The sequence below is a fragment of the Pollicipes pollicipes genome, unplaced genomic scaffold (assembly GCF_011947565.3).
Source record: "Pollicipes pollicipes isolate AB1234 unplaced genomic scaffold, Ppol_2.1 Scaffold_3087;HRSCAF=3621_pilon_pilon_pilon, whole genome shotgun sequence".
Lineage (NCBI taxonomy): Eukaryota > Metazoa > Arthropoda > Thecostraca > Pollicipedomorpha > Pollicipedidae > Pollicipes > Pollicipes pollicipes.
The window spans coordinates 37,602,438-37,624,459 of NW_023596225.1; the positions used below are offsets into that span (position 1 = coordinate 37,602,438).

At 54.1% G+C, this 22,022-nt stretch overlaps 2 protein-coding genes across 2 annotated transcripts in view; one reads left to right on the forward strand and one right to left on the reverse strand.

Annotated features, from left to right (window-relative positions):
• Positions 1-2,754: 2,754 nt before the first annotated feature.
• Positions 2,755-7,012, forward strand: LOC119089410 (dihydropyrimidinase-like; the record flags this gene model as incomplete). The annotated part of the gene is given in 7 exon segments (XM_037212076.1): positions 2,755-2,910; positions 3,174-3,353; positions 3,814-4,160; positions 4,541-4,559; positions 4,562-4,768; positions 5,040-5,547; positions 5,836-7,012. Coding segments are annotated over 7 exon segments (1,506 nt in total), but the record flags the coding sequence as incomplete, so codon positions are not given.
• Positions 7,013-8,875: 1,863 nt separating this feature from the next.
• Positions 8,876-22,022, reverse strand: part of LOC119090419 (histidine decarboxylase) — a 51,993-nt gene continuing 38,846 nt past the window's right edge. The window contains exons 11-19 of the mRNA XM_037213219.1: positions 16,786-16,856; positions 16,012-16,031; positions 15,496-15,594; positions 14,834-15,016; positions 14,000-14,153; positions 13,469-13,639; positions 12,255-12,389; positions 11,259-11,381; positions 8,876-9,211 (exon numbers count right to left, since the gene is read on the reverse strand). Of these exons, the coding sequence (XP_037069114.1) occupies positions 9,129-9,211; positions 11,259-11,381; positions 12,255-12,389; positions 13,469-13,639; positions 14,000-14,153; positions 14,834-15,016; positions 15,496-15,594; positions 16,012-16,031; positions 16,786-16,856 (1,039 nt within the window). The 3' untranslated portion in view covers positions 8,876-9,128. The remainder of the gene's footprint in view (positions 9,212-11,258; positions 11,382-12,254; positions 12,390-13,468; positions 13,640-13,999; positions 14,154-14,833; positions 15,017-15,495; positions 15,595-16,011; positions 16,032-16,785; positions 16,857-22,022) is intronic.

Sequence of the window (22,022 nt, forward strand, 5' to 3'; positions counted from 1 at the left end):
CTGTCCGCCAGTCCGCCCTCCCTGTCCGTCCCTCCGCCAGCCTGCTAATCCTGTCTGTCATTACACCAGCCCGCTGCTCCGCCCGTCGCCCCGCCAGTTCGCTGTCCCCGTCCGTCACCCCGCCAGTTCGCTGGTCGTTGTCCCGCCGGTTCGCTGGTCCCGCCCGTTGCTCCGCCAGTCCGCCGTCCCCGTCCGTCTCCCCGCCAGCCCGCTGTCCCTGTCCGTCTCCCCGCCAGCCCGCTGTCCCTGTCCGTCTCCCCGCCAGCCCGCTGTCCCTGTCCGTCGCCCCGCCAGTTCGCTGGCCCCGCCCGTCGCTCCGCCAGTCCGCTGTCCCTGTTCGTCGCTCCGCCAGTCCGCCGTCCCCGTCCGTCTCCCCGCCAGCCCGCTCCCCGTCCGTCGCCCCGCCAGTTCGCTGGCCGTTGTCCCGTTCTGCCGGTTAGCATGCCTTGGGTGGCAGCGGCCGCCGCCTCTTTGTTTGCCGGGAATAAACAGAGAACAGCGGGACGGCTGCGGGCCGGCAGACCGGTAGACCGGCAGACCCTGCGGGCCAGGTGAGACGAGCTCGTGACGGCGGTGTGCAGCTGCCGCCAGCGCCACCTGCGCCCGGATGCGCCACCTGCGCCCTATCATCGTGTATGACGCCTGCGCGGAGACACTGCTCGGCGCTATGTGCAGTTTGACCTAGTGTCTGTGGCAGGTGACGTGCGGGCTGTTGTTGATGATTCTCGCTGAGGGCGGGGAGCTAGTAATTATTTTGGCTATAGGGTAGTGTATTGTATTGTGCTTTAAGCGGATGCATAAGTACGTTCACCGGTGTCGGCAGAAATTTTATCAACACCTGATCATTGTTTTCATCCACGAATGGAGACATATAGACGTGTTTTAGTTTGACTTTTATTTATCATACGCTTTTGGTGAAGACTGGAACTGACGACACTAATGCCTTATTGGCCGTGATCTATTGAAGGAAATCCCTGAATCGAGATAAGTGTCATGTAACTAAGCCAGGAACTAAGCCAGAGCTTTTCATGATGGCATGTAAAGATATAATGGGAACGTCGTGCCAAAGGCAGACCAATACCCACCCCATATTTCTGTCTATGCAGCTTGTCATTGAAAACGATAAAGGAATTCGTCGCAGCGAACTCGAGAGAAGACCTGAAATTTTTAATGGTTATTCCTATCGCCTCAGTGGTTGTCGAAAGCAAAGCTCGCACACGGATGTCGATGGTCTCTTGCAGTGGAAGGTGGGTGAATGAACTAAATACTTCGAAGCTGGCCATGAATATATTACCATCTACTTGTACGCCTGCCACTTCATTCGCGAGTTCGTAGGAATTCCTGTATGGAATCCCTATGAATTAGGGACTATTTATGAGGGAGTGTGCCCATTTTTGTGATATAGTTAAGCACAGGAACCAGAAATTTAGCTAGCTGTTGATGCGGAGTGCCACAAGCGGAGAAAAGCAATAAGTAGCGAGAAGATCATAGAACGGTCATAACCACTTGTTATCGCAACAGGAAAATTTCCAACTTTTCACGAGAATTAGTGTTGACAAACAAGCTCATGTGTACCAGTGTAGTGTATCAATTCAACTGTAATCTCGAGGGCTGCAAGTTTCGTTCCATACACCACATTGGCGTAACCACGACAGCCTCACGACGCCTGACAAAACGCTGAGGTGATGGGGTACGTCTGGGCCACTTGCAACACGAACGTGACACGCCATGAACACAACAATTGACGGACAATACTGACATCCTCCGGACGTGCAATCACAGCGAACGCCTTCAAAGTTGAGAAAGCACATTTATCAACTAATTCAATTAATTCTATCAATCCTGAGCAAAAATGCATGCATATATGTGTATATATATATATATATATATATATATATATATATATATATATATTTATATATATACACTAAACGTGGGCTTAAAATGGCCTCGATGCCAGTGTCCCTCTCGGTGAATGGGTGCTCTTGTTGGCATCCGTCAAGGGAGTCGGGGATCACGCCTACGCCTAGCGTACTTCCGCCTTTGGCCCTGAACTGGCCAGCAAGGTCCGCGCTTATGATGTGGTCCTGTAGGCATTCGCTGATGCCGTTACTCAACTCACACGCAGCTTGGCTTGCCCGACATGCCATTTTTTATTTCCACCGCATTATGTGCATGTGCTCGGCTGTGCGTGATCTCTGCCGGAGATTCCCGCACAGGTAGTCCTGTCCGCACAGGTAGTCCTGCCCGCACAGGTGGTCCTGCCCGCACATTGAGTCCTGCCCGCACATGTAGTCCTGCCCGCACAGGTAGTCCTGCCCGCACAGGTAGTCCCGCACGTTGTGCCGTCTCCTTGCACGCCACGCCGCCTGCTTGCACGCCTTTGGTCCTCCGCAGACGCCCTCCACATCCATAATGATCTTCCCATCCGCGCGTCAGCGACCTCACACAGCTTCTGATTCTCCAGCGCCGCCGAGGACTGCGGCGGCGCTGGAGAGTCAGACAAACGCCAATGGCTACCTGTCTATCTAGCCTCCCTTCTCGCAGTCCATGGTTCTGGAATCTCCCGAATGCTGCTCCGGGTGAATTGCTTCCATTATCACTAAAGGTAAAGAAGACAGCTTGGCAAGCCCACCCTCGCGTGTAACCCGAACCCGTCGCTCCCCGGCAGGCGGCGTGGACACGCAGACGCACCTGCAGCAGCCGGTGAACGGCACCGTCTCCTCCGACGACTTCTACACGGGCACGCGCGCGGCGCTGGCCGGCGGCACCACCACCGTGCTGGACGTGGTGATGCCGCAGCGGGGTGAGCCGCTGCTGGATGCCTACCACAAGTGGCGCGAATTCGCCGACAAGAAGGCCTGCTGCGACTACAGCCTGCACGTGGCCGTCACCTGGTGGTCTGAGAAGGTATCACAGCTTCGCGGCCGGCTGAAGGAGAGGGTGCTGGTGATGCTGGCCGTTCTAGAACAGTGGTGTGTGTAGTGGATCGGCTACTGCAAATGTTGCCATCCAGTGGATTGCAACCATAGCAGCAAGTTGTCCTTGTTCACATAGCAAAATCGTACACATTGTAATTTGGTTGCATTATGTCTCCTCCAGGGGTCAGGCATAATGTTTCATAAATACATGTGTGCTGCTTGTGCATATTTCTGACGCATTCCTCTCCACAGGTCAAGCTAGAGATGTCTGAACTTGCTTCTGAACATGGCATCAACTCCTTCAAGATGTTCATGGCCTTCAAGGACAAGTGGCAGCTGTCTGATGCTGAGCTCTTGAAGGCGTTCAGCCACTGCAAGCAGATCGGTGCTCTGGCTCAGGTGCACGCAGAGAACGGTGACGTCATCAAAGAGGTACGCCAGCGGAGCGTTTGGCCTAAGCTGTCGTGTTGGTCCGCTGATCCGGCACATGAACTGCATGAATTGACGGCGACGATGCACTTCCCTTGTTCCATTGCGAATTCATGCAATTACAGTTAGCTGCGCAGCGATTTAATTAGTTGCGCTGTCTGACAGTTGGCGACCCGTGTCCTTGATAGCTAATGTAACGGCTTTGATTTCCCTTGCTCCGTGCAACCTGATTAGTGTCGCGTCGACGTAACATTCCAATGACCCCGATGTCACCGTGTGGGCGCTCAGTGAGCAGGCAGTCATGTCTGCAAACATACCCAAAATAAACGGGTCTATCAACAAAGCTATGGTTCCGTAATCCGTTTCATGCCTGACGATAACCCATGTCCGCGTCGGACGACGTAGCAAAAGCTCCTGCGTTGACAGCTGCCCCTGACCATGTCCCCCCTCCCCTCCCCCTCAGATGACGGAGCGCCTGCTGGCGGCCGGCGTGACCGGGCCGGAGGGGCACGAGCTGTCGCGGCCGGAGGAGGTGGAGGCCGAGGCGACGCTGCGCGCCTGCGTGCTGGCCCACCAGGTGGGCTGCCCTCTGCACGTGGCGCCCGTCATGTCGCGCTCCGCTGGCGAGGTGCTGGCGGAGCGGCGCCGCCAGGGCCACCTGGTCGGCGGCGAGGCGTGCGCGGCCGCGCTCGCCACCGACGGCACGCACCAGTGGAACCGGTGCTGGCGGCACGCGGCGGCGCACGTCACCAGCCCGCCGCTGCGGCCCGACCCGGCCACGCCCGAGCATCTGACCGGCCTGCTCGCCAAGTGAGTGCACCGCCGCGAGCCAAGGCACGACAGCGATGTCGTCGGTGAGGAGGTGGCCTCGCTTTGTGTTTGCCTCGTTGGCTCGCGGTTCGCAAGCTGGTGGCAAGCGTGGGTCGAGTTTTGAACCCTGAGCTGGGGCTCTCGTTGCCATGCGTACCTTACCGCCTGTATAGTAGCAAAATCTATTTGTGTTAGAAGTGGCAGTTAGGCCTGATCAGTGGATTGAATGTTCGATGTTAAATCGTCATAATGTAATGGAACATTTCGTCGCATAGCTTCCGCAATGTTGTGATAAAATGCGCATTTCCGTGCCATTACCGTACTGTCCTGTGTAGAGCGGAGCTGGCATGATCTCATCGACCTGCTCGTCCTCTCTGCAGCGACGATCTGCAGTGCGCGAGAGCAGCAACCACTGCGCGTTCACGATCGAGCAGAAGGCGGCTGGCAAGGATAACTTCACGAAGATCCCTCAGGGCGTGAACGGCATCGAGGACCGCATGTCCATCGTCTGGGAGAAGGGCGTCGCCTCGGGCAAGATGGACGTCTGCCAGTTTGTGGCCGTGACCAGCACGAACGCATCCAAACTGTTCAATCTCTATCCGCAGAAGGTATGTCCAATCTAAATGGCACAGTCGCTGTTGAGCATGAAAAGCCGTCGCGAAGGTTTCGGAACGTGTATTGCGCATTGTTCAGCTACAACATCTTTGCTACGGCTCTGAGATCACGGCCGGTAGGTCGAGCGTCGGAAACTTTACCCGTAAATTGTTTTCCTTACAATGGGACAAACGGCACAAGCTTCCGCTACCGATGCTCCGCCGCGTGCTGTAGAGTAGCCAGCACGAGCGAGCGCAGACCGTGACACAGCCCTACGCCCACCAGGGCGTGATCGCGGTCGGCTCGGATGCCGACATCGTCATCTGGGACGGACAGGCCAAGCAGACGCTGTCGGCCAAGACGCACCAGGAGCGCCTGGACTTCAGCGTGTTCGAGGGCCTGCGGTGCCGCGGCGCGCCGGCCTGGGTGCTGGCGCGCGGCCGCCTCTGCCTGGAGGAGGGCCAGCTGCGTGTGGTGCAGGGCGCCGGCCGGCTGCTGGCGCGGCCGCCGTTCGCGCCGCACCTGTACCGGCGCGTGCAGCAGCGCGACACGGCCGGCCTGCCGGCGCCCGTCAACAGGGACGGCGTGCCGGACGATGCGGACCCGCCGGTGGTGGACGTGTCCAACGGCGTGCGCCGCGTGGCCGAGACCTTCTCCGGGAGGCCGGCGGAGGATGTGGAGTCGCTGCCGCCGGCCGAGGATGAGTTTCACAGCCGCCAGGAGCCGGCCGAGGGCGTGCGCAACCAGCAGAACTCTGGCTTCGCCGTGTCGGGTGAGGACCAGCTGCCGCGCGGTGAGCCTGCGTGTCTGAATGCCAAGTCATTTGTCATTGTTGGTTTTTTACTGTACTCGTTTGGATCCATCGTGCCTCTTGCGTTGAGATCCTGGTCGTGCTGTGGGTGTTGGAGGTGTTGATATCTCGCTTGGATGAGGTGCATTGATCGTGAATGCAGTAGCCAAGATAATTTGATCAAACCTTATTTATAATTTGCCTGTATCATGACACGGACGTATACGCCCTACCTACCTGGAGTTACCATCCTGCACCGCTTCAAGGGCGTTTCTTTGTTTGGCTTCACAGGAGCTCAGATCGACGACAAGGCCCCGAAGAGAACCGGGGTGAAGGTGCACGCTCCGCCCGGAGGCAAGTCTGCCGGCAGCTTCTGGTAACCACAGCAGACCTGTCAAGCTCCGGTCGGCTGCGCACCAGCCGGCGACTGCCCTGCAGCAGCTGGTGAGCCGCTGGCAAGAGCATCTTATCTAGCAACGCCCCAGTCGGTAGCCCTGGAGCACGGGCAACTATTCCACGCGGCGTCCACGCACGACTCGAGCGACACTGCCGGTTGAAGACGCCGGGAGCGCCACCACTCTGCCCGTTCGCTGGTCCGGCTGTCAACGTCCAGGATGCTCGCAAACGCGAAGAGTGGTGTGGAGTGTTCTAGCGTGCTGGTCTCAGTGCAGTGTACGCTAGAACGCTCCACCTGGGCGGGTCCGCAGACGTAAGTACACCCCTGTGTGCGTGTGTGCTGCGCCTGCGTGCGCGTGCGTGGTGCGCTCCCAGATGTGGCGTTTGCACCTCAGGTGGCGCCTGTTCCGCGACCCAGGACCCCGCCAAAGAACTGCTCTGGCTGCTTTGATTCCCCCCGCCTTTGCTTCCCATGCCGGGGTTGTATGGAGGTTGGTCATCTGGACTGGTCCGAATGATTGGCTGCGGTGTTAGACTGACGAAGCGGTGCAGAGGTGTTCGCACGCAGCTAGGTTTAAATTACCGGTTTGAAAAGTAGCTACGTGTTTTGGTTGATGGACCGAGATGAACAGTGTCTTGCTGGATGTTTTCGAGGAGTGTGGTGGAGAGTGATGATGCGGTCTGGTGCGGTCATGCAGGGAGAAGCCAAAATGGATGCACGTAAAACATTTTCCTAGCGTTTGATACCGCGGTGTTTTCACACGAACTTTGGCAGCTGCACTGTCTGTGGGCATTTGGTCGAGTTAGACATGCTGGCACCTTGTACCCTGTTGCAAGAAGTGGCAGCCTGTGTGCACGGTGATGATTCGCCGACGTAGATCTATGTCCGTTTTCTTTTCATGCTAGGATGTTTCCTTTTGCTTGCATGATGTTGCGCACGTTCAGGCAGTGTGCCCGCCGAATCTTAAGCTTTAGTGTGTGGTTGTTGTCGAAATGCGTCTGTTAAATATTTGTTTGCAACTTCTGCTAAAATAAAAATCCTAGTCGGATGAAATTTTCTGCACGAAAAGCAACCGGCAATTTTTAAATGTATGCGTGGTCGCGTAAATGGTATAAGTCGTCATGCGTTACGTTTACTGCGGAATCCCGATGTTCATTTGCAATGCAGTGGGAAGATTCCAATGATTATACCAGCATTACATCACCCAAGGTATACAGGGCCTTGGATGGCACCATGTTTTACCTCGGGTGCTACATGCCCTTTACATCCTTGGTGCATGATTACTGTGTATCGCTCGAGCTTACTCATTCCTTCGCATTCGCAAAATGAAACCATGGAGTTCAGAAAAAAGATCTTGGTCATTTCCGCTGCAGACGTTCATTATTGTTATACCAGATTGGCTTTTACAGCACAACACATACGAGAAAACATGGGCTGCGCATGTTTCGGAGAGCTGAGCTACGCCCAGGCGCCCTGTCTGACCGAATTCCGGTGAACCTAGACCGGTTGAAACGGCCGTGACACAGCGGCCTTCATTTGACGGTGGAATTAACCATTTGAAGGTAGATATGCGGACGCAGGAGAGACTGGTTACCATCGCCACACCAATGACAGTTGGCTGCTGCCACGGGCTTTACCACAGGAAGGGGCGGCGGAGATGCAACCCCATCCAACACGGCTCAGGTTAGCGTGAAGCCGGCGTGCGTTGTGAAAAGAAACGGGTTGAAGGCCGCTATGCCACCCGCCTTTGACAGATAGCGGGAGCCTGGATACTGGCACACAGAGGTCCGCTCTGACCGTAGGTACGAGGCGTCTGCGAGCAATCCGGCGCTGAAGGTCCCAGCAGGCAGCAACGATAACACGTAATGCGAACATTTACACCGAAGCAGAGCTCAGTTAGCAACAGAATGGCTTCCGCTCGTCCGGCCTTCGAGTCAGCGTAGACCAGTTTACCCTCGTCCTGAACTAGGCAGCCATTAGGCAGCCATAGGGAAACTTCTCCATTCAGAAGAATGACAGCCAGAGACTATAATACAGCAGGAGACAGCCTAGTGCTGCGTATCATGTTTCAGGTAGTCATTCGTGGCGGGCATGTCACCATATCGCACTTCTACAAGACGTCGCAAACAAAGTTTTCGGACGCAAACTTAAACTTAACAGAACACGTGCAGATATATATCCACGTGGCCGTCACCAGGGGCAAGAGGTGGCTGCTTGTTTGCCATTTGCTAGGGCTGGCAAACAGCTGCCCTTCCTTCCCCCTTGAAATCAGGATGCCTCGCATGTCAAAAGGAGGCCCGATGACCGATGCCAGGACTGCTGCAGACCCCCCAGACGGAATATCTAAAAACAAATGAGGGTTTTTAAGGGATGGAGAAGGTAATATTTAGCCGCGAAGAAGGCCGTGGATAGCAAACTTGAGGGCCCCAGGGGTCGACTGGAGACCTCAGACAATGTAAAGAAGGCTCCAAATGATGCATAGAAGCCCCAATGAAAAGCACAGGAAGTCCCAGTAGCTCAAGAGGAGGCCCCAGTGACAAAGAGCGGAGGTCCCGTCAGACAAAAATGGTTCAGCTCAATTGCATAAAACTGTACCGAAAGGACCATCTCACAAAAGGACGAAATTCGAAGAGAAACTATTAGATGGGTAAGGTCTAGGATACTCTACAGCCACTACCTGCTAAGGAAGCTCTAGACCATCTTGCCCCCCCCCCCCCCCCCCGCCTTGGGAAGCGTAGGTAACGGTTGCCCCTGATGTGACCTTTATTTTAAGGACAAAACATCGGAGACTGTCAGTCCCCGCTTACGCTGGAGGGCGACGGCGATGACAATAGTCTACGCTTGAGTTAACGCGTCTCAGTGGAGCAAAACGCCTGTGGCGCCACTCCGCACGTGACACGTATTTCCAGCTAGTGTCTGAAAGTCTGACTCTGACTATATCTTAAGCTAAGCGTCTCTGCATACGTCTACGCAGGAACCAATCGCGTACGACCGACGCGCGTGACTAGACAACGTACGTCAGCGAGTGCACATTTCCTGAAGAGATGAAACAATGGATTTCTTTCCGTGGCGAGAGAGAACACGAACGAAGCAAAATACACGAGCTGCGACGTGCGAGCACGCGCTGGTCGAGATCCCGAGTTGGCGACGACGGTCCTCATCGCTTAGATGCCGTCTGCAGCAGGATTTACTTCACCCAGACGATGTTGCCGCATTTTCTGCAGGCGTTCCTTGCCACTGTTTCTCTGATTCGCTGGTGGTACCTCTCATCTGGAGCATAAGTCAAATGGAATCAGGGCGGTCGGCAAGCTGTCAGTCCTCGGAACCGTCACTCACAGACAACACGTTGACCCGACTCAGCCGACAAAGTTTTTTCGCATAAGCTTATATCATACGATGTTATAATGCATCACATTTATATTCGTGTTCACTCATAACTTGCTCTTTCTATGCTACCCTGTTATTTGAGACGTTCCACCGATACATTTTGTATCATATTTGGGCCACTGACCGCCTATTCACGAGCAGCACCAAAGCCAGGATACCATCTTTCGTACTTCTGAGGACTCCCGGGACTCAAAACTTTTTAGATTTCAACATAAAGTCTGCGGCATTAGCGATACATGAACGAACAGTTAGCACCAAGCAGCCAACATTTGTTCTTGGAGGTCCCGAATCATTTTTGGTAAGTGACGTCTCAGTGAGAACTTTTCCTGTCGTGCACAATCGTTCTAGAGATGCCGCTGAAACTTGGTGTCATTACGAACAGGGACAAAACATCGTAAAATATCGTGGTGTCATTACGAACAGGAATAAAATATCGTGAAATATCGTGTTGTCACTACGAACAGGAATAAAATATTGTGAAATATCGTGGTGTCATTACGAACAGGAATAAAATATCGTGAAATATCGTGGTGTCATTACGAACAGGAGGAGAGCTAGAGACTTCGGTGTATTTGCAACGCAACAACAAGGTTTTTGATTAGACATTGCGTAGAACCTTTGCTGGACCTGCTGTTAAGGCGAAGCGTTTTCTGTAAGTTGTTCAGTCCATTAGCGAGGAATATTATTCACATAGATAAGACAGTGGTATTAGCCTTATTCCTCGGAAAAACCATGAGAATGGAGATATTGCTAGATTGATATTTCGCTTACATGCCTTTATCGAAACAATAGCAGACGCGAATTGATATTGCGTAGAACGTATTCACTTCTGCTATTGTTTCGATAAAGGCATGTTGCCGAGATATCAACCTTACTATGTCTCCATTCTCCTGTTTTTTTCCAAGGAATAAGGCTAATATTAATGTCTTATCTATGCGAAACGTTTTCCGTTTATCTTCGTAACCTTGGTGACAACTCCGCATGCAATACATACATACAATACAATACATACAATACATGCAATACAATACTTACAACACATGCAATATATACAATACATATAGGACGTCCACACGTACTCTGCGTGTCCAGACAATGAAAACTGCAAATTATGCTGTTTGGCTGCGTTTACTGGTGCTTTGCTCTACTCGTCGTCTGTCCCTGACGTACCCACTGTTTTTTGGTAGGTAAACCTTGTTGCGCGCGTTTCTGTCTGACTTCGATCAATTAAAGGGAGCGTCCCATTTTGGAACATACTCAAAATCATACCCTGGTGAAACCTCATGGCCAGGTAGTCCGATTAAGAGCATCGGGGTAGTGCCGCTGCAGCGTCGTCAACACATTATAAGGACATCAATTGTGATTACTTTCAAGTCCAAATCGTGCCGTCAACGCTTTGAGGCACCACTATGTTTTTTACCTGCAGTTGTCGCTACCGCCATCGTGAAGAGGACCGGCATGGTACTTCTACTGGTGCGAACAAGCAAACGTTTGTGATTGGCCCGGCGGGCGGCAAGGGCGCATTTGCCAAACTAGCGTGTCACCAGTCGAAGCAGTCGTGGTTGCCGAAAAGCGTAAAGTAAACTACTTCTAATCAAAATTGCGAGGTAATCAAAGGGATTTCGAGAAAATTGGTCCTACTGATCGAATCGCACGCGTCTGATCTAACAACAGGGGAAAATACGAAAAGGTGACACACTCCCTCTAATCAAAAAAGATATACGCGTCCGGCAAGGATTCTACGTGACGTCACGTAGAACTTTGTCGTTCGGGTCGCTGCGAATACCAAAATGCGCAGAATCTCTGGGGCAATTCGTCATGAATGACATAGTCAGTATATACGCGATGCTGCTCGGTTCGCTGCGAACACACCCTCTCGCCTCTAGTCAAACGTTTGGGTAGAATGTTTCTGTGCAATTAGCACCAATACCATCGCTCTCGTCATCGTCCTCCTCAATGACGTCATCCACCATCAGCTGAGCCATGCCGGCGTCATCTGGCCCGGCCGGGACCATGGAGACTGAACGCTTCCACTTGTTGGGGGTCTGGCTGCCTGCGGCGGCGGACAGTCGTCAATGTCAGAGCCTGTCCGCGTCTGGCGCGTGTTCACCATCATTTATGCACTCAACCATAACAAACAGCTATGAGGTTGTTTACGTCCATGCTCTTGGGCATTACTTTAGTACAGTTTAGGTGCGGTTTACTCGCATAGCACTGGACGTTAAGTTGTTTCAGCACGTTAACAGTGCACTAAAGGTGTCATTTTTAGACAGCTTGTGGGGTGCCATGCGCGCACATTAAGCATCACTGAAGGCTCATCATGATGCATCTTTAGGCGGACCCGATACGAGTTAAGACATGAAGGTGGGCGAGGAGATCATTTCGTGACGTCGTTCTCAGCATTTCATAACGCGCGTGGCCAACGACCCCCAGCCTCGCTGGCTGTCAGTCTTTCGTTGTCTCGCCGTCCATCACCAATAACCAGTGGACATGTAACTCCCTTCTCCGGTACCAGCTGACCCTTCGCTGATGGTAATTAGGTACTTCAATAACTCTTCACTGTCCTGGCATGCTTTGATTTATTGGGGACTGTTTACGCTCATCCTAGCACTGGGAGTGACTTCCTGATTTGGCCTTTTAACACGCTTTCCGACACCATGCCAACGTCTCCCAGGGTCAGCCAAAATTTTAGTAAACCCTGGTGCTGCTTTACTTTCTCCGTAATATCAGCTGATCGCGTCTCAGGCGTCAAATGACTCCTCTCCAGGGGGTCAGTGAACCCACAGGTCTTGCTGGCCTGGCCCGCATCTCCTCTCTGCAATGGCGTAGTATGCTGGTCCTCGCCATGCTCACCGTTCTTACTATGCTAAAAATTGTCTATTGTTCTCACCATTCTTAACGCTCCTGCCGTGCTCACCCGTCTCACCGTTCTCGGAGGTGTCCTGCTCGCCGTTCGTGTCGCCGTCGGCGTTGGACGCCATGGTTGACACAATGTCCATGCGGGAGTCCAGTGAGAACTGCTTCCCAGACATGATCATGCCGCGCACGCGGCGCCGAAGCGCTGAGGGCAGGAGGCGTTCCAGGTCACGGGATGGCGCTGCGGCGTTGGTGGCAGGGGGCGGTCCAGGTCACAGGATGGCGTCGCAGCGCTGAGGGCAGGAGGCGTTCCAGGTCACGGGATGGCGCCGCAACGTTGGTGGCAGGGGGCGGTCCAGGTCACAGGATGGCGTCACAGCGCTGAGGGCAGTAGGCGGTCCAGGTCACGGGATGGCGCCGCAACGTTGGTGGCAGGGGGCGGTCCAGGTCACAGGATGGCGTCACAGCGCTGAGGGCAGTAGGCGGTCCAGGTCGCGGTATGGCGGCGTAGCGTTGATGGCAGAGGTCTGTTCAGGTCACGGGAAGGTGACGAAAAGCCCAGAGCAGGGAGCGGTCCAAGTCACGGTAAGGCGGCGAAAAGTTAAGAAGAGCAGAGGGGGGGGGGGGCAAAGGTCATGGTAAGGGGGCAAAAAGGCAACAGCAGCGAGCGGACCCGATCACGGCAAGGTGGCGAAAAAGTCAGGAGCGGGGGGGCGGGCTAGGTCCGGGATGCTGCTGTATTCAAGAATATGTGCGCGCCGCGCTCGTGTTGTGTGTGTGGTGGTGTGTTGTGTGTTGGTGTGTGTGTGTGTGTTGGTGTTGTGTTGTGTGGTGTGTGTGTGTGTGTGTGTGTGTGTGGTTTGTTGTGGTGTGGGTGTTGTGCGTGCGCGCGCCGCGCGCGCGCGCGCGTGTGCGTAATCTAGGCAACAACTGCATTAAAAGAGTCATCTCACTAGTTCTTGAAGTTGATATCCCCATTATGAAGCGGACAAAATGGGAATTCGGAACGCTCCAAACAGAGCCTGTCAACTGAAATCCCAGAGAATTAATTTTGTACACTTGGTGTTGCGAACTTTTTGCTGAACAAAATAATTTAGCTATTCATGAACGACGAGCTCTACGCTGACTTTTCTACATTGCCCACATCCACCACTTATTACACTATCGCAGCTAGAGAAGGGGGACTCATCGCCAAAGACCCTAAAGGTATAAGTTATAGACGAGCTTGAACGGGAACCGCCCCACCACCGTGACGGGATACCACAGGAGTCACAGAAAACTCACCGGGACTGTTACGGACCAGGTCGGTCCTGAAGTGGGCCAGCTTCTTGGCGAAGTCTCCCAGCAGATCCTTGTTGTCAAAGATGGCCACGTAGCTGCCGTCCACGATCTTGGGCGACATGGGACTGTTGGCCAGCAGCAGCGAGGTGCCGAAGTCCGGGTTACGACGCGTCTCTGAAACACGCGCAAACCGAACTGTGCAGGCCGATCGCATCGCTTGAAAGCCAGAGGGAACAGCGAAGCGCGTGAGATCAGGCATCGATGCAGGAGTACGATCTGTCTGTCGGATCCGGTCGTTCGTTCACATGTTGATCCGAGGAAAGACTCCACTGTATGTCAACACCAAAGGAGCTTGGCGACAAAAACCTTTAGTATGGTCTCTCCTTTTCCATCTCCAAATGCAAAAACACTGCAGCCCAGGCCTCTTCTCGTCCCGTTACACGCAGCAGAACTACAGTTGGACCTGTGCGCTTAAGGTCCAGATTATCTCGACGCAAGGCGTACATGCAAGGCAAGCCGACGGAGGGACCGCACCTGCCAGCATGATCTTCTTATGCTGCTGCTGCACGGGCGCCCGACTCTCGGCCAGAACCTCGGACGCCGTGTCCTTGACGACGTTCCAGTCTCGGGTCAGGTCGTCCAGCCGGGTGTGCGTGGATGTCACCGTGAAGCGAATCACGTATTTGCCCTGGGTCAAAGATCATGTGTCCGTCAATTTTGGCAGGAGAGCCCACAGCGCAGCAAACGACGGCGTAGTCTTTGACTGTGCCTCCCATATGTTTCATACACATGTTTATTATAGTATTCACATTTGAAACGTCATTCAAGTGATGGACGTTGAAGGAGCTCGCACAACATGAAGGCTGTAACATAAGCTATGTTGACCTTTAGTGACAGACTTAGGAATACAAATGTAGGAAAGAATGCCACCAAGCACAATGCAATCAAAAAAGGTTTTTAAACTGCCGATCGAGATTACCAGCCAACATGCTAAGATCGGGAGTGTAGCAAGCTCTGCACAAGAAATCTGTGGCACTTGAGGTTAACTTGATTCGTTTTCCCAGCCTGGGCTGAGGCTCCGGGGTACCGGGCCGGTGGAGAACAGTCCCTAGACTGCGGGGGTGCTCTGCTCGGGTAATGAGCGAAGTCACGGACTCCAGATGGATGTCCCAGGGTACTGAGCGGGGTCGCGGGCTCCAGACAGGTACCCCAGGGTACTGAGCGGGGTCGCGACCCGCGGACCCGTGCACGGCCGGCGTTTAGAGCACTGACGGGCCGACCTCTGCATGCCAGGGAGCCGACCTCTGCATGCCGGGGAGCAGACCTCTGCATGCCAGGGAGCGGACCTCTGCGTGCCAGGGAGCCGACCTTGAGCGAGGCCGGCACGCAGTGGATCTTGCCCCCGGAGTTGAGACGCTTCAGCAGCCGTTCAGTCAGCTGGTTGTCGCCGCGCAGACGGAAGCAGATCAGGCCCAGGTGGCGCGTGGCGGCCACTTCGAAGCGCGGGTCGGACTGCACGAACAACTCGAACTTGTTGGCCAGACGGACGCCCTGTGGGGGAGCCGCGTAGCCGGGCGGGGGCGGTCGTTAGTGGAGCGGAGCGACGGAGGCCGACGCGGCGCGGCAGCATACACGCAGCTGCAACACTGCGAAAAGATGATTGGCTGATACGGATAGGGATTGCAGATAGTGAAGAGATATAGGATATACTGGAAACATGATAATGTTGGGAATATATTGTCCGTTATTTCCCTGTGTTATTTCTATTATACCGGATGATATACGGAATATAGTAGAAAAGTGGCATGAAAAGATTAAAAAGGGAAGATAGAAAAACTCATAATGGCAGAAATGCGTCTAGACGTGCCAGCGTTCGCGCCTGAAATGATGTCTGAAAATCAGATATACCTTCCACAAACATATCATTGATCTGTCCATCACCAGAAGACCATGCCAGAAGCAAACTATGAACAACCTGACTTCGGCAGAATGCTGTGTAATTTTTATCTGGGCCTGACCCGGACTCGTACCTCCCTGACGTGTGCCTGCAGGCCTTCCACACCGTAGCTGCGCAGCACAAACCACAGCTTCAACGCCCGGAACCTCTTGCTCAGAGGTATCTGCCAGTGCTGAGCCACAGAAACGGACGTCAGTGCGCTGAGATCTGCAACTTTTACGCCGGTAACAACGTCTGAGATCTGCTCATGTGGAGACTCGAGTGGCATCATGGCAACCGGAACTTGCCGATAATCGATATAAGGGGCTTTCCGAACTGTGCCACAAAAACGGTCAAATCAGCTGAAGCCCTATGCCAGCAGAGTTGAGACAGACATTTCCATGGCGTCCGACTCGCTGGCTGATCTCTCTGCCGTCTTTTCTGCTCAGTTGTGACTTTCAGCAAAACCGTCTGGCAGCTTGTGGGTCAACGCCCGGGCCCATCGTCTGGCTGGCTGCGGCTCGGTCTGTCCACTGACAAATCCGCGGCCAAGAAGCCCCGCCACCGCAGGCCCGACACGCGGGCGCCGGAGGGGGTGCCGCCGACTCACCATAAAATCAATGGCGTACCCTGAAACGGTGACACCAGTCAGTGGTCGCCGAAGCGTCCGGCGCAGTAATACGGCCTCCGGCGCACGTGGCTGAGGCCGCGCGCCGGCAGGCAGGGCGTCGTTCATGACCAGTTACGTCTCGGCATGGATGTTTCAAACTATCAGCGAGGTTTTTGTTGAGAAATGGTGTTGCCGACCGCGCGCTGTACGCGCAACTTACGCCACGATAGCACTGAATGCACGGGCAGCGGTGGAAGCCTGCTTCAACATTGGACGTGGCATGAATGGTGTCTTTAATCCTGCCATGAAATGCGGTGCAGCCTAACATGTAAGCTAAGCGCACGCTTGAAGTGTTTTCGTAGAAATTCCGTTGTGTTCCCAGACATAACAGAGGTGGATCATATGGCAGAACAGTTTTGAAAACGGCCGCACCAAGCTAATTGTAAGTTACAACCGCTCCACCATTTGGCTATATCAAGGTAATGGTTCCGACATATTTGGCACATTAGATTGCCAGAACACTTTACATCCAGTGCTCGCGGCATGCGGGGACAGCCGGCGTACTTCGTTCTAACCCACTTCTCATGCAATGGTTGTTGAAGGTCCAGTTTGGCAGCATGCTGGACATGAGACGCGCGCTGGGAACCTGCCCATTTTGCATCGTTCCTGACAGAAGCACCTGGCTTAGGTACACTTCACTATCGTCATGGGTATCAACATCAACGCTTGCCATTACGGAGGGGTGCCAAGTCAGCCAGCTAGTTGAGGACCCACCCGAGTTCTCGTGCTGGAGATACAAGGGATCCACGTTGAAGGTGCGGTGTAAGGTCTGGCTGTTTTTTACCCTGAAACAAATAAGGAGTGAGCGAAGCATATTTTTTCAGTATTGCAGACGTATCCATGATGGAACGGAGTTCCATGAATGAGTGACACCCACCCACACCCACACACACACCCACACCCACACCCACACCACACAGATACCCACCCACACCAACGCATCCACACCCACACACACCCACACCCACACCACACACACACACACACACACTATATATATATATATATATATATATATATATATATAAAAACACGATTTTGATGCATATATGTACATATATGTACATGTACATGTACATAAAAACCCTCATAAAATTGCAATAAAACCCTTCTTATATATAATTATACATTTCAAGCTCAGTGCTACAATTTGGTGTAAACAGAACGAAGGGGTTTGGGAAGTAAACCTTTATCTATGCATTCTCGTTTTTTACTCCTGCCACCAACTGCAGTGAGAGCCTGTGTTATTTTCTTCTCGGGTTTTCTGCTCGATTATTTGGATCACCACAGTCGTTCAGCTGGTGAGTGACCATGGTAGTTTCAGGGTGCCTTGCAACGATCGTGTCGTAGTGTTGTATGACACTTCGCATGACATGCAAAAACACTTCGGTCAAAATTTCTTGTGGTACTGGAATTTCTTGACTGAGATGGGGGTCTTCGCAACAGCCCATACCTAGCAAGGACTCTGACTCCGCAGCTAGGCACGCAAACCGTTCAATCAAATTTCATTTTGGAATTAATCGTAGTAAATTCAGCGTATCAGTTAATCCCGGTAGATCAGCAGGTAAGTACTTGGATAATCATAGGTGTTGGAAAGTACTGACCGCTGTGTTTCAGAAATGCGTAGCCGGTGTGTTACGAAAATTTATATTGCGTCCTTTAAGCAGACACAAATGGTAAAATGTCACGTGGAGAGACACATCTGCACCGCGACTTTGCATTACTTATTATCCGCGCATTCAGCCAGATAGGCGTTTCCGTCCCGCATGGCAACCGTTATCAGCGAACAGGTAACTCCAAGACGAGCGTGCAAGTGAGATGTTGCAGCCGAGTGCAGATGCTCGTGTCGTCAACGAAATGAAACACTTTCGTTGTACATGACTTGTCATAAAGGTTTTCCATTTTATGCACACGCCTTGCAGTGCGAAAAAGACGGCGCTGTTTTTTGTTATCGTCAGTTGGCAGGACACAGTCGGCGTCTCGATACTTTTTTCAAGATGTCTTGGCATTACACATTGTTTCTTAGATCTCACTTTGATTTTCCGAACCGCATGAATGCCCTTGAATTCTTCTAATACTTCTTAGTGTGCTTCTTAATGCTTTTTAATGCTTCTTTATTCTTTAATGCTTCTTAACGCTTCTAGTGCTTCCTAGTACTTCCTTTAATGTTTCTAATGCGTCCTTTTATGCCTCTAATGCTTCGAGACGCGTTAGCGGCATATGCCACTAGCATGTCTCCTCATATCGTAATAATGCATCCCTCAGTAATAGGCATGGACGAGGAAAAACATGCGGGCTTAGACCCGGCACAAAATATTATTCCCCGATGATGTCAAACTCTGTCTTGTTTTTTGTTATTTGACCTGATTTTGCATGCGTTAACAGGACTAGGTGCTGAGCCCCGCCCCATAAAAACATTGAATTGGGAGTACACTTTGTTCTGTCGGGCGGTGGAAAAGATGATCACAAATCGCTCAGCTTCATTCGAATCGATCCTCATGATGACCCGCTATCGATAAATGTAACGAATGGTGGCAACGCTCTTTGCCACACATATGGGTCGAATGCATTTCCAGTCTAGCAAGGTGTAGTCCAAATCTCAAATTTATCTGGGTTTGGCTGCGACAAGTGAGCTTGAATTTCTCCTGCTACAATAAGCAAGAATAGGTGCATTCCGAACTTTACGACCCGCAGTGGAAAAAGGCGTTATGAACTAAACGCACCATGACCATTAAACGAGACGTCCAGGGTCAGGAAGTAGCAAGGGTTTAAGTACGATCACAAAAGTCATACCACGCCGCATAAGTGGGCAATTTTATCGTCGACGCATACCGAATTCATTCGAACTGTTCAAGGAAGCTAAACCGTACTATCTGTTCCTATCCCCTTTGCTTTGCGACCGTTTTCGTACAGTTTAATCGTCATTTATTGATTGGGGCTTTACGTCTCACCGGCTGCTAGGACCCATCATTCAATCGTTGTGGTTACAACGAGGCAAGACTAAGCGTCTTAAAACCAGCACCGCAAACATTCCGATAATAAATCATAATCACGGATGACAAGTCAGGTTGTGGTTACAGCTGCTCGCAGAAACTGTTGTCATCGAAAATGTCGTTTTGGCAGCGCTGGAGACCTTTTGATTCTAATGAACGCGAGCCGGAACGATCAAAGCGAAAGCAAAAGGTAGGTGCCGATGGCAAACCAATGCAGCAGCGCTTTGCTTGGAACTGGCTCTTCAGTCAGCCGTCCCGGTGGGCTGGAAAGGACACTGTCTTTGAGCATAGTGCAGGCCACATGCGCTCTCAGTCGCGGCCGCTTGCAGCTACAATAGAGAACGAAACGCTGTGTTCATTCTGGCGCCACTACCAGACGCTGAATAACTGTAGACGCATATGCTGCCGGCGCACCCCGCTATTCCGCCATACACCCGGCACATGAGCGACGCCGTGCACGCGACCACGCCACTGAATTGCCTGAATGGGTCGAATGACCGCGTAGTCTAGCCCACTTGTCACTGCCCTCTGGCCACCGGCGTGCAGAACAAGCCGGACGCTTCAATCGCGTGCACGGGAGGGTGTCGAGGACAAAGACGTGCAGTGGCCGGCTTGGGCGTCTCCCGGAGCGACCCAGCCTCGCTCAGGTACAAGAGCGGCGCCACCTGGCCAGGATCGCGCATTCTAGATACGTGATGCGGTCTGCTTCGACGAGAACGCCCTGCATCGCCGAGAACTTGGAGTAACGGAGACCGTTCGGCGAAGGCGAAAGCCTCAACGAGTGTGAGAGCATTCCGCACCGGCGGGAAAACCCGAGGCCGGTGGACATCAGTAGTGGAGGGATGGCCGCTCGCTGGGTGGGGACGTGCTGTGCGCTGCTGGTCGTCATCCGCAGGGCCTCTGCCTCTTCCCTGTACGCGTCCAGCGCCCACCGCGGTGACCTGGAGCTGGCCGGCGTCGAGCCGACGCTGTTGCTGGCGCTGCCCTCGCTGGCGCTCTGCAGCATACTGTGCGCCCGTCAAAGCGAGGGCTGCGCCAGCTTCTCCTACAACGGCAGCGTCTGCGCGCTGATGCCCCGCGCCGCTTGCGACGCCGGCGGCTTCAGCGAGCTGCGGCGCGCCGTCGGCTCGCGCTACTTCGACGTGTACCCGCAGCGGCCCGCGTGAGGCGCTGCTCCCGAGCTGGCACTCGTCCGCTTGCCGTGAGCATGGCCTCTGCGCCGAGCGGTGCCTGGCAAGCGCCGGCGGCGACGCCTGCGCGCTGGACGAGCAGTGCGCGCTGGCACTGCCGCTGACGGGCGGCGACCAGTGGAGCTGCCGCGACGGCCGCTGCGCTCAGACGTGGAACGCCAGCGCCCGGCTGCAGCTGCCGCTGTTCGGCTCGGAGTGGCTGACGGACGGCAGCGCGTCTGGCTGGCTGTACAAGGCGCTAGCGCCGCGGAGCCCTTGCAGCGTGACGCTGCGTGTCGGCTGCGCCGCCGGCTGCCAGGTGGCGTTCCGTGTCAGCGAGGATAACCAGCCTGAGGAGCGACACTACTTTTTCCACCTGAACGACTCCGCCGTGTCGGTGCAGTACCGCCACGACGCGTACGAATCGCGCGAGTACACCCGCATCAGGGCGGGCCTGCTGCCCGAGCAGCCGACGGCGACCGTCACGTTCTCCTGGTGCTCAGACGATGGCAGAACCGCCCTGCAGGTGTACGACGGCAACAACGTCATGGTGTACGCGCTCACCATCGCCGCGCCGCTGCCAGAGGCGGCGCTGCGGTACGTCTCGCTACGCAGCTGGCCGTCGGTGGCACGCTGGAGCGTGGAGCGCGACCTGGCCGATGCCTGGGCTCTGCTGGACACGCCGCCGGGGTCCGAGCGGGTCTACACAGTGCTGCAGGGCGGTCAGATCGCCCGCCGCCTGCCCGTCCCCTCCAGCGTGGTCTCGGTCCACATGGAGTGTCGACCTGGCCCGGGGGGTGAGTGCAACGTCGTGCTCAAGGAGCAGCAGCAGTTCGTCGTCGACTACTGGATCCGCATCGGTTACCGCGACGATCCAGACGTCCCGCTGCGCTCGGCGGCCGTCAGGGTGGCGCCGGACGGCCAGTTTGAGGAGTTCGAAAGCCAGGAGACGCCCGCTGTCGTGGCGCCAAACGCGTTTGTCGAGCTCGAGGTGCGCTACGACGGCGGTCGGGTGACGGTTAGCCGCGCTGGCGCCGTCGTGTTCTCCTGCCAGATGCCGCAGATTACCGTGGCGTTCGTCGGCGTCGGCGGCTGGAACGGCCCGATCGACGTCAAGCTCTTCAAGTTCGACCAGCAGTGGGGCTACGAGGAGGCGCAGTTTGAGAACGGCGCCGACACCGCCCCGCCGCCTCCTGGATAGGGCTCCATCTCGGCAGCAGCCTAACTCCGTTCAGGTGGATGCGGTTGCCCACACTGCCCCCACCACCTGCTGGATAGGGCTCCATCTCGGCACTGGCCTCATTCCGTCCAGATGGATGCGGCGTCGCACGGAACACGGGCAGCCAAGTGTGGCCTGCCGAACCGTCTGCCTGGCGTCTAAGCACATCACTGTCCACCAGATCGTTAAAGCTTCAGGACCTTACAAGTTTCCAAAGAATCTCACAATCTGAGGTTCTGTAATAACATGATAATACTTATCATTTCCACATCAAATGACCAATGAGAAATCTCGCAAGCATGTAACATTAAGACCTGTTCCCGACTTGTCAGCTTGATTACAACTTCATCCCATGATATCACGATTTCACCCACATCTCCTGCCTTCATTGTAGATGACTCTCTGACATCAGATCGTACACACGGATTTCAGCGCTGCGGCCTGCCTATTCCTTTACCGTGGTTTGAACCAGCCCAGCCTACCCTACCTACTGTGGTCCCTAACTAGCAGGCATCACAGTTGTGTGTACTTGCCTCTCCCTGTCTGGAGCGCGCGTCGCGAGCTTGCGGC